The following is a 12911-nucleotide window of genomic DNA, read 5'->3' as shown; positions in this document are numbered from 1 at the left end:
CAGACTGTGTCCAGGAAGCTGGACTTAAAAAAAAAAAAAAATTAAGGGAGTATCATTTTGTACCTGGAAATAAGGTCACCACAAATGGGAACGACTAAATTGAAAATAGGATCTAAAGAGGCACTTCCTGGAGAATCTGTCCTTTTTTTTGCTTGTACCAACTGCAGCAGCCAGCTTCAAAAGAAACTTGGTTTTGGGGTGGATACACTACTGAGCTAGATTGCTCCCCTCTCTCCAAGGTACATTGAAATGGACCACTGCCCATATCAGACACAAACCAGCAGTGGGAAGTGAAGTGATCAGCTTTGGAAGCTACCAACTGAACTGAAGGGGGGGGGGGCTAGGAAGGTGATAAGAAAAGAGCTGTGAGAATACTTTTGGGGTGGGTGGGGGGTGGGCTTTAACAAAGTAAAGTAATCCTATTAAGGGGAAAGTTTGTTGACCCAGGTGTTGGCCAAATACTAAGGGGAAACATACACTGATTGCTGGCTGGCTAGAGGCAGGCAAAGACTGGATGGAGAGCATCCAGGGAGAACAGATTGAGAAGCCACTGTTCCCACCCAAAGTGGGAGCGGAGGGGAGGGCTTTGAAAAATAAACAGAGGGAATTTGAGGATGAGAACAGATAAGGAGGCTTATTAATGTATCTGGCATCGGAAGGCACCAGGCACTGCCAAAAATGATGGGAGTGAGGCAGGAGAACTGCCAGATGTCCCCTTCTTTTCGAAGGGTGATTCCCGGGTGCTTAGATTCCGAAATGAGAGGTGCCAGAGACAAAGATTATGTGGGAGTCGCACAGTATTCCCAGGAAGTCCTTAACTCTGGATCTCAGATGTCCAGTAGAGAGGCAAAGGAAAAGCACTCTACACATGCTCTGGAGAATGCCCTTCTAGAGACTATGTGTCATGTGCCAGGACTGAGGTCCCACACAGAAAAACAAGGGGGAGGGATCCCCACTACACAGGAGCCTGATCTCAACATAAACCCCAGCGAGGATCCCAGATTTCAGTTCGTTAGACCTCCCTCTGGTGCAAAGGGGCTTCGTTCACCTGCCCTCTCCGTATCTCATCTCCACCCCAGCATCACAGAACCAGATCTGGGAAAATATTTAAAATGCATAAATATTTAAAATTGGGAGGGGCTTCGGTATTCTTAGAGGCAACCCCAAATTTTATTTCATTCTTGGGTAGCTGTACCCCTGGGCTGTGTTTAAACAGGCAGGACAGCCTATATTATTTTCTAGAGATTTTGATCCGGCGGCAGCAGCACTTAGCAAGGCTCGCTCTGACCGCGTGCGCGTTTTTCTGCCCCCAAACAGCCGCAGGCGCGCGCATTCGCACTTACTTGCGGACTGGAAAGTAGGCTGCATGTCTACTTTGTAAACCTCTTTGGCGTAATACTCCTCGTCGCTCCTCTCCTTCTCGCAAGTAGCTGCCCTGTGGTTCGCCTTCTCCTGCAACAGGTCCCTGGTGCTGTTGTAGATCGAGATGACCTCCGGAGGAACCTCCTCGGGCTCCGGGTACTCTTCCGGAGGGCTGTTGAGTTTCAGTTTGCTCAGGATCTGCCCCCGGATCGCTTCGATCCTCTTGCGCATAAACTGATCCATGTCGAGGGTGCTGCACGTCGACAGGGCGAAGGCCACCGTGGCCAGATCCAAGGTGAGGAAGACGCTCCACAGGTAGCAGTGCATTTCTAGGAAGGTTGAGAGAGAAAGCACCAAAAAGCACGTTTTCTCACTCTTCACCTTCTTCCCTACCCAAAAAAGGGGACCGGTTTCCCCCCTCCCCCCTCCGGTTTTCTTGCTTATGTGGACGCGTGAGAATAAGGCTGAGAATTTATATATATATTATAGATTTTGGAGAGAGGGGAGGAATGCAACAGATCGCTAGTCCAAACAGTAGCTTGCACCGGATTTCTGGCCTCCAAAATGCTGGGATTTGGGTCGCAAGATTGCGAGCAGCCGTGGCGTTGCAGCAGAAGCAGCAAGTTCAACCCGGCAGTCGCTTCTTATTAAAAACTGCAACAGGTTGATGAGCGGTTTTTCTTTTTTCGAAAATAGCTGCAACAGGTTGCAAAGATTTTCTTTTTAAGCAGGTTGTTACCACCACAGCAAACAGATTGCAAATCAGCAATGGTAGCTGCGCTTCCGCCAGAAAAAAAAAGAAGAGGGGAGATACTGATTTAAAAAAAAAAAACCCGAAAGAAAAATAATAATAATAATCACGTCGATAGTTTCTTAGAGAGCTGAAGGGCTTTGGGCGGGTGGAGAGAAAGAGAGAGGCAACTGGCCACCAATTCAACTGCGGGCTTCCGAGACGCGGATCTCCGGCTTCCCACGAGCTCTCGCGCTCCTCAAGTGAGATGGCACCGGCTGGTAGTCGGAGGGAAGCCCGTCCAGGGGGGATGCCGCCCCCCGGTCCTCCTCCTCCTCCTCCTCCTCCTGCCGGAGACAGTCCGCAGCTCCCCCTTTGGCCGAGGGGCCGGCGCCCCAGCGCGCTGGGAGGCGGCAAGCGCCCACGTGTGTGCGTGTTTGTATGGATGCGTGTGCGCGCACGCCGGGGAAGCAGCCGAGCCGTGCCAGGGGCGCGCGGCCGGGAGCCTTAAGGTGGCTGCCCCGGGTTCCCCGCCGTCTCCTGCACCCGCGTGGAGTTGCTCCTCCTTTTCCCCGGGCCCGCAGGCTGCTCCTCTCGCTGCTGCTCCTGCTGCTCCCCAAGCAGCCAGCTAGTCGCCCTCTTCTCCTCTGGCTACTTCTGGCTGCCCGACTTCTCCAGGAGCTGCCTCCTCTTCCACAATTAAAAAACAAAAGGAGAGAAGAAGGAGGAAAACCCAAGACACAGTCAAGCGAGCTGAGCTGCGCGTTCCCCAACCTCTTTCTTTTTTTCTTTCGAGTGGACTGCAAGAGTTGGAGTCTTCCTGGCAGCCTCTCTCCTCCTCCTCCTCTTTTGCTTGGCACCTTCCTCCCCCGAGTAGGTGCTTTCTTGCTGCTGCCCAGGACTTCTTCTTCCTCCCCGGCTTGAAGCGCTGCCCCAGGTCCGCCCCTCTCGCCGCTCCTGCCCTAGCGAGAGAGAGACCCTTTCGCCGGCCGAGAGCAACATCGCGGGCTTGGGCCGGCAGAGGGAGAATTTATAAGGGCTGCCCGCACCGCGTGTGCGCGCGTGTGCTTGGCCTCCCCGGCGAGGTGACGCGCGGGGGTTGCCGGCGGAGGCGGCAGCGGAAGATTCCTCCGCCGTCGCTTTCTGTCGCTGGTGGGGCCAAGGCGCCCCTCGACCCCGGGGCCAGGGAAGGAGACGGGGAGCCCCGTCCACGGCCAAGGGAAAAGAAATTTCCCTGGGCCAGGCCAGCTCTCCGCTTCAAGATTTCCTCCTTTATGGAGAGAAAGGGCACACAATTTCATGCGTCTTGAAATAAAGGAACCCGGTGAGATTTAAGGAGCCCCTACTTTTAAAGCCAGCTTCGAAAAGATAAGAGAGACTATGCAAAAAGTTGGTTTCCACCAGGGGTGGCAACTTGAATAATATACTGTATTGGGGGGGGGTGTCAGGTAAGCCCCGCCCTGCATAATTGGACACGTGCATGCACACTATTTGAATGTCAAAGCCCATCAACTTTGGAGGAAGGGTAGTCCTATCAAATATTTTATTGGGGGGCTAAAGGGGCCTTGGCCCCTAGGAGTTGGCTCATATGGTTCCCACATCTTTTTGCCATCTGAAGGAGCCATATATATGAAACATGTCTCTCCCACATCCGTTTCTAGAGCCACCGCAGGTGCTACAACCTTCCAACAAACTGACCTCACCTCTCCATTGCCTCCCAGGCAGACGGATGCCAGCGAGGAACAATGAGCTGTTTGGGACTTTATTCAGAATTACACACATACAAACAGTGCTTTGCTAGTTATTGTGCAGTGTTGTTGTTGTTTAGTCACTTAGTCGTGTCCGACTCTTCGTGACCCCATGGACCAGAGCACGCCAGGCACTCCTGTCTTCCACTGCCTCCCACAGTTTGGTCAAACTCATGCTGGTAGCTTCGAGAACACTATCCAACCATCTCGTCCTCTGTCGTCCCCTTCTCCTTGTGCCCTCAATCTTTCCCAACATGACGGTCTTTTCCAGGGAGTCTTCTCTTCTCATGAGGTGGCCAAAGTATTGGAGCCTCAGCTTCAGGATCTGTCCTTCCAGTGAGCATCAATTCTTCGGTGATCAGCCTTCTTTATGGTCCAGCTCTCACTTCCATACATCCTATTGTGCAGTAGGATCCCAATAAAGGTCTTCCCTCCAGATGTTTTTGCCTGCAGCTTCCATTAGCTCTAGCCAGCACAGCTGTTCTGGCTGGGGATGGTATGGTGGGTTGTTCCAAAACATCTGTAGGGCACCAGGTATGGGAAGGCCGGCATAGCATGTAAACCTTGTTTTCACTTCTTCATAGTCAAGACTGTGGAACTCATTCTACCAGGAGGCAGTGATGGCCACCAACTTGAATGGGTTGAAAAGAGGTTTAGACAAATTCATGGAGGAGAGGGCTATCGGTGGCCACTAGCCAGGATGACTACGCCCTACCTAGAGGCAGCAGTGCTTCCAAATACCATTTCCTGGAAATCACAGGAGGGGAAACGGCTCTTGCTCTCATGTTCTGCTTGCTGGTTTCCCATAGTGCAGGACAGTGCGCACCCCGGAAATGATCTCTTTCAGCTTCTGCCTTCTGGAAGAAGGTACAGTGGTACCTCGCAAGACGAATGCCTCATAAGACGAAAAACTCGCAAAATGAAAGAGTTTTTCGTTTTTTGAGTTGCTTCACAAGGCGGATTTCCCTATGGGCTTGCTTCGCAAGACGAAAACGTCTTGCAAGTTTGTTCCCTTTGTCTTGCAAGTTTGTTTCCTTTTTCTTAAAACCATGCATTCACTTTGAGGAGCAACTCATAGCACGCGGTGTGGTAACCTTTTTTGAGGTTTTTGAAGACTTTGGTGATTTTTGAAGCTTTTCCAAAGTCCGTGCTTCGCAAGACGAAAAAATCGCAAGACGAAAAAACTCGCGGAACAAATTAATTTCGTCTTGCGAGGCACCACTGTACAGGGTTATAAAGACTAGGACTAGCCGTCTGAGAAACAGTTTCTATCCAAATGTGATTTGGGTTTTAAACGCAGTGTAAGGAATCTCTATGGGAGTATATTGTATTTAAAAATGGGGTATCAGAGTTTTTAGGGGGCTAACCAGGTTGGGATAGCTGGGATAGCAGGCTTATTGGTTTTTGAATGTCTTATGTAGATTTTTCAATTTCATTGTTCTGTATGGGACAATGACAATAAAGATTATCGTATCGTATCATATCGTATCGTATAGGCATCTGGTTGGCCACTGTGAGAACAAGATGCTGGACTAGATGGGCCAATGGCCGGAGCAAGCAGGCTATTCTTAGGTTCTTATATTGGTTTGGTTTCACTTGTAGAGTGGGGGGGTTTGGGGGTGTCACAGCTTGCCCCAAGTATAAATGCAATAAGGTCCATCAGTTATTGAATGCTTACAAACTTCCTAATGTCACGGGAGATCTCTTCACATGAACAATGTCTGCAAGTGGTTGCTAGTTGGAATAAATACAGTGGTACCTCAGGTTAAGTACTTAATTCATTCCGGAGGTCCGTTCTTAACCTGAAACTATTCTTAACCTGAAGCACCTCTTTAGCTAATGGGGCCTCCTGCTGCCGCCGCACCGCCAGAGCCCGATTTTTGTTCTTATCCTGAAGCAAAGTTCTTAACCTGAAGCACTATTTCTGGCTTAGTGGAGTGTGTAACCTGAAGCGTATGTAACCCGAGGTACCACTGTATAGATTTATCGTCCAACAACATCTGAAGGATCACAGCTTCCCCTTACCGGATATATGTCCTGATCATCACTTACAGACCACTTGATGGCACACAAGGAAGAATGTAAATGCAAGATAGGATAGAGAATCACATGGAAACAATCCAGCTTAAACCACCTCGTTGCACTTTATGGTTCAAAGCAGGGAATTCAAGTGCCCCTGTCAAACCGAGGGATAAAAGGAAGAGCAAGCAAATCATCCATGCAGACACAAAAGGCTGGCATATTGTGGCTGTAAACCATTCATGAATCCCCCACTCCTGCTACAACTACAGAGGGTCTGTGCATGAATTAGGCCTGTGAATCAGCATGGCTGTTGACCTCTTCCTAAACATAGAATCCAGAGCAATTATTTGTTATCTTTGGCAGAATCCTAAATATCTCAGCACTCAGAAATAGCAGCCGAAGTTTAGTCATACGGCCATACTTCTTGCATGACAAGAATCCCACAGTAGCTTGATTTGGTAAGATAATGTCAAGCCATAGGTGAGCTCTTGTAGACTTAAGTGAACCCTAAAAATATAGACCTTTCAGAAAGAGAGGACAGCACAAATTGCATATACATGAACACATTACATCCCAAACATGATGGGTGGCAAGCCTATGTGCCCAACCCTGTACTACGTCTATAACAACAAAGAATCCTGAGGTACATCTCAAGATTAGCAAATTTACAGTCGGGGTGCCAACTTGAATAAAATATTGGGGGGGGGTGTCAAGTAAGCCCTGCCCTGCATAATCGATCACATAACATGGAGCACAGACACCATGTGAATGGCAATGCCCATCAACTTGGGGGGCAGCCCCCTCAAATATTTTATTGGGGGCCCCAAAGACCTCTTGGCCCTTAGGGGTTGGCTCCTTAGGAGTTGACTGCTAGAATGAGTTTCACTCGCTTCTACATTTCTATCAGGAAATTATATGCAAATATCTTGTTTCTCTGTAACTAATATGAGTTTGACAAAAGAGGAAAGAACTCTTGACATGAAGGCTGACATGACATTTTTCTGTTCGGATGATGCCTGAATGCAGGCTTTGATGTCCTGAAAGCAAATGCCTCAAAGGACAGCATAAGTATCCTCAAACTAAACCCACCATTGCATTGCAATATGTTCCCCAATTAAGCAGTTAGCGGCAAAGCATTTGCTTTCCTTTAATTTCACTTTCCTTTCACTTGTTTGTTTTACATTTAGGCCTAAGCAGGCCCCAAAAGAAGTATGGCTCTTGACTTTAATACATTTCTGAACTCTGCATTCTGGAAAGAGATGTACTTTTCTAAAGTCAACTTCCTAACATACATATTCCACCACAGGCATGTGAATACAATGGTGTCCTTTTCCACATACTTTTTATTATTATTATTCTCTCGCTCTCTCATGACAAAAATAGGGACACCTGGAAAGTTACTTTATTGAGCATAAGGATCTTCTGTTTCCTGTTAACTTAAAAATTAAGTGATCTAGATTTTTAAAAACAATCTTGTGGTTTCTTTTTACATTGTTAAGTGCAAATGCACTATGTAAGACGTAAAGGTAAGACTCCTTCTGCATCTGCTGACGACCAAGTCATTACATAAGAAGGCTGGCTATGTTTCGTACACTAAAGACCATTGTTGGAGGAAAAGTATGTTTTGGAATTTAAGAGGTAATTTTCATGCGCTGCACAATGACAACAAGCGTCAGAGAATTGCACAATTTCCCTTCTCTGTGGCAAGGTAGTTACAGTCCTAAGGCAGATTGAAGTCTTATTCAAAAAAACTTTAATTTGTGTTCTTTCTCTCTCACTCTCTCTCCAAGTTGTATGCTGGGACTAAGATGGTTCTTGTAAACAGTTGAAAAGTTGAACAGTTGGCTCTCCCCAACAAATACAATTTTAGAACACAAAACCCTCATTGTAATGACATAAGATGAAATTTGGCAGCCATGTGGAAGCCTTCCCAATCATTGCCTGTGACGCTGTGTTGTCATCCTCATGACCACTCTAACTGCTTAATTCTAAACAATGGATCATCTGCCAACAGCTTCAAGTGAGGGAGGTGGAAGTTTGTCTAGGAAAAGCTTCACACTGGCTTTAGAAAGGTAGGTATGGAAACTGAATAGTGGAAAGCCTCACAAGGAAGAAATCCTCTCTTTGCCAGTCTTAAAAGGCAGAAGATAGTCTTGGCAGGGCCTGTGAGAGATAATCTGCTGCCCAGGGGCAAAGCATAAACTGGGACTCCACATCCTGCATACAGAAACTGACAAAACGGGGAGTGAAATCTTACTTGAACACTGGTAATGGGGCAACAAAGCTGAGGGGACCAGGCTAGCTTGATCCTACTGGGCAGACCATGTGGTATAAACCAGGCATGGGGTACGTTTGGCCATTCCCATTCTGGAAGTTGTAGTCTGGAGAGGCAAAGCTCCCACACCTGGTACAAACAAAATTGTCCACACCTGCTATAAGCTCTGCTCCACACTGCTGCCTGAGGAGGCTGCCTCACTCTGCCTAATGATAGGGCCCACTCTAGGCAATTCAAGAGCACAGTGTGGTTCAGGGGACAGCAGAGAAGAGACATGACAGAGGCCAGGCTGATTCAGATATGCTGCCTCAGCAGCTTACAGCAAGCTGGCATAGTGGGCAATGGAACCAGCATTTCTCTCATGACAATAATAACTTTGCCTTCTCAGCAGCACATCTCTCATCTAAAAAGAGGCACATCAAGGACCTCTTTCATATATCATTTTTTTTAAAAAAAACAACAACCCAAAAACCAAACCTGTCATATAAATCAGTATTTTCACTTTCATTCAGCTGTTCTGCTTATTCGGTTTAGAATCCTGAGAGATTGTTCTATAGCATTCCCAAATTAATCCACCTTTAAAATAAAGTGGCAAACAGCTGCAAAGGCCACCCAAGCTTATAGTTGGCTCTCAGCTGTCCCTCGTTCAAACCTCACATTTACTCCAGGCTCCATGACTTTGGTGGAGCTACTTTTACGGCATGCAAACCAGTTTGCATGTGGAGCCAGTTTGCATGTGGAGCCAAGGAACGAAAGTAAGAAAATGCACATTAAGCAGGTGCAGAGTCACCAGATTTTGCTAAACGTGGAAACTGGCTTGAAATCTGGGGTTTTCATAGCCCCCCTAGTGCCAATATTTCAGAATACAGTGGAACCTCGGGTTAAGTACTTAATTCGTTCTGGAGGTCCGTTCTTAACCTGAAACTGTACTTAACCTGAAGCACCACTTTACCTAATGGCGCCTCCCGCTGCCGTTGCGCCGCCGGAGCACGATTTCTGTTCTCATCCTGAAGCAAAGTTCTTAACCTGAAGCACTATTTCTGGGTTAGCGGAGTCTGTAACCTGAAGCGTATGTAACCTGAGGCACCACTGTATATTGATGCGACTTTAGAAACCACTGACCACCTTCATCTACAACCTACAAGTCACTTCACCCAGTGGCCTAGCATTGCCTTGGGCCTGAAGAAAGTGCCCCTAACCACTATAAACAGACTCAAGCTCCTGATCCATGTATTTCTCAGAAACTCAGGTGCTGCTAGAAGGGCCAAACCTCTTCATTATTTAGAAACCTGGGACCAATGAAGAGCCAAATGAATCCCAGGTACCTACCTCCCCACGAACAATAGTTGTAATAAATATTTGTTTTTAGATGGTAGCCTGGGAGACTTCAGCTGTGAAAAACGAAGGGTGGTTCCTAAGAAGCAGTTCATAAAAGGGCTTCAGGCTGCACAATGGAATATCTCTACCTTTCCCACACACTGCTGTATGTATATTCTGGCAGTCCCCCAACCCTTGAGAGCTGATGGCAGGGGTGTAAGGAGAGGAAGGGGATCATTGCTCTAATGAATCTCCTTCACTGGATACTACTCTTTAAGTATTTGGAAATGTAGGGAAGTTGGTAGTTCTCACATGCTGTTATCTCCCGTCCTCAAAAAACTACCCCTTGTCCTATCTTAACCTATTGGCCTCTTGCCTCCCTTTCATTTGTGTTCAATTTTAGACTGTAAGCTTCTCAGAACAGGCACCTATCCTTTTCTGGTCCAAAACATGAGAACATTACTGTATCCTTATTTACTAAATGTTTGTGTGGCCAACATTTAGTGCTCTGGGCAGCTCACAGAATACGGCCTATTAAATGCCAATTGAACAGTTACAGCAGGCACAATAAAATAGGGGGTGTGGGGAGAATATTATTATTCAACGTATTTAGTTTTCCACAAATAGATCTCCCATTAATGAGAGTTTCCTCAGGAGGTGATAGTGAACAATGTAAGGAAGGCAGGATTTTATTTTTACAGTACAACATATACTTTGCTGTTTTAAAATATTTATTTATTTAATTTATATACCACCCTTTATCCGAAGACCTCATGGCAGTGTACAACATTTAAAATATTTAATTTACAAAGCATAATAATAATACTAAAAATTAAAACAATCACGGAAAAATGGTAACAGCCTTTTTAAAGGCCATAGATTGTTTGGTAAAGAGGAATGTTTTCGCCTGACACCTAAAGACACGTAATGATGATGCCAGACGAGCCTTTCTGGGGAGAGCATTCTACAAATGAGGAGGCACCATAGAAAATACCCGTCCTCATGTTGTCATTCTCCAAAACGCTTGGGGGACACACAGATAAGAGCCTCGGATGACAAGTGCAAGGTCTGGGCGGTTCATATGGGGAGAGGCAGTCCTTAAGGTAGTGTGGTCCTCAGCCCTATTTAGAAGTGTCAAGATGTGGTTGAAATTTATGATGATTAAAAAAATCTTTCATCATGTCCATTCTTTGGAGAGCACAACATAAAATAGTGGTGTCACTGTAATATGACTAGGGTTAAATATTATAGCTTTTAAGCAAACAAACAAACAAACAAACAAACAAACAAACAAACCTGAGATTTAATTGGGGGAAATGCAAAGCAGATTTGAACTTTCCCCCCCATTTATAGTGTAGATGCAGCAACGTTCAAGCTTACTAGTTTCAAACATTAGACATTACTGGTAAGAGTTTAAGAAGCTTGTAACTTCCACCTTGACTTCCATCATGGAAGAAAGGCAGTTCTATAGATGTAATTACATTAAAAATAAATACCATAGGTTGAACTGGCATATTTCCCTAGCTTCAAATGCAGAAAGGACAAAATGATTGAAGGTATCATTACTGGCAGAATGATTTGATTAATCAAGGAAGTAGAATAATTTGGCAGAGGAAACTGCTGAGCCAGGTTTGCACAAATGCAACCTCAGTATCAGGAACTATTTTAACCAGTCACTCCAAATGCAACATAAATATATTGCTTTATTACATCTCAACGATGTTTTAGATTTTCCCCGAACCTGCTTTCAGGGGCGAACAAAGTACTTCCACCTGAGGCATCCCTGCCACCCACATGGATGCAGTCAAAAATAATATGCGGCATGGCACATCCAGGCACAGTTCAGCCTCCTGATGGCAACTCTTGTGGTTGCAATGCACTGTAAAAGCTCTCCTAGGACCGCAGGCATCATTGCTGGGCCGCATACTGGGAGAGTTCAGATTATCATTTCCCATCTTAACAAGCCAAGATATGAACAATTTTGGCCAGCCTTGCAGCCCTTTCGCTCCTCACTTTATGGCGGGAGCAGACAAACCAAGGCTGTCTTCCATTAACTAGAGTTTCCCGTTTCACTCAAACTGGGGAGCCGCGGTTAACAGCTCTGGAACAAGCCAGGATGTTAAGCCAACTTCAAATCATGGCTTAACCTCCTGGCATATTCCAGTGATGTTAACCATAGTTAACAAAATGGGAAACTGTAGTTAATGGGAGACTTGGTTGGTTGGTGGTACAAAAACCGCATGCATAGCCAAAAGGATCATTACTATCTTGGCTTAGTAAAGTGAAATAAGGTCATCTCCCATGGCTCAATGCCTTGGAAAAGTTACACTGGACCACAGGCATCATTGCCGGGTCACATAATACGATTGTGAGTCTGGGCAAAACTGATGACAAACCACGTTTCATTGTATGGAAATGCTTTTGACTCTCTGCTCTGGCCCCAAAACATCCTTCATTGTTCGTTTAAATTAGCCAGCATTTATACAAACATCCAATGAATTATTCCCTGATTAACCCCTAGTCTTGCACAAGCAGACAAGTATTTAGTTTTTTATCAACAGGTCTACATGTGGGAAACAGTGAAAAGACCAAAAGTTTATCCTTATCTGTGCTTCATCAAAATCGGAATGGCCAACAATCCCCAATTGGGTCTATACTTGTCTTCTAAAGAAAATGTTCAGATCTGCTCATTGCGCTCAGTTCCTGACCCAAATGGTCTTCATTTGGCTTTCTTTAATTCTTCTGCTCCCTGCTGTTGACATAACATTCACATTTACTGTCACCAACCATGCATGCTATCTGGCTGGAAAATCTAACTACTTGAATAACATGACTTGCAGGGAGAAGCAAATTAATCTAAATTACACTTTGCCATTTGGATAACTTTATTAGGATGATGAAAGCAGGTTAATTAGGAGGAGGAATGGCCTGGAATTCAGATGATTGCATCATGACTGAAAGATTCTTAAAAAACATAAACAAAACAAAAAACGAATGGCTGAAAGGAGTAAAATAATTAAGATTTATTCACAGCCTTTTAGGAGCTGAAAAAGCAATGCAAAGAGTCGATTACTGGTCTCAAGTTGGCTCAGTACAGGAACACCAGGACTGATTTCATGATGTGTCAGGGCAACAGACAAACACAAGATAAAAAAGGAAATGGCCCCCACATCCCATCAGATGTTGGACACGGACATGGGATGTCTGGGTCTAAATCAGGGATGGGGAGCGTTTTCCAGTCAGAGGCGGCAGTCAGCCATGGGCAACCATCAAGTGGCAAAAATGGGCTAGGACGGCAGATGCCACCACTGTCTTTGTACAATTCTCTGCATCCCAGTCACACAGGAGCCAGAGGCTCACAGACACACATCCCTTTCTATCTTCATTTTCCACCCTGGTCCAAATCCATAGTCAGCCGTAGCCTTATTTGTAATGGTTTCAGCACTGTGTCAACATC

General features: G+C 45.9%; 1 protein-coding gene across 1 annotated transcript in view; it reads right to left on the bottom strand.

The window, feature by feature from the left end:
• The window catches only part of TGFB2 (transforming growth factor beta 2), an 87557-nt gene extending 84448 nt beyond the window's left edge, over positions 1-3109 (bottom strand). The window contains exon 1 of the mRNA XM_079968887.1: positions 1344-3109. Within this exon, the coding sequence (XP_079825013.1) occupies positions 1344-1689 (346 nt within the window). The 5' untranslated portion in view covers positions 1690-3109. The remainder of the gene's footprint in view (positions 1-1343) is intronic.
• Between the last annotated feature and the right edge of the window lie 9802 nt (positions 3110-12911).

This window comes from Podarcis cretensis (genome assembly GCF_951804945.1).
Source record: "Podarcis cretensis genome assembly, chromosome: 3".
In the NCBI taxonomy this organism is placed as follows: Eukaryota; Metazoa; Chordata; class Lepidosauria; order Squamata; family Lacertidae; genus Podarcis; species Podarcis cretensis.
Note: the sequence above shows the minus strand (reverse complement) of the source record. Positions and strands in the feature narration are given on the sequence as shown.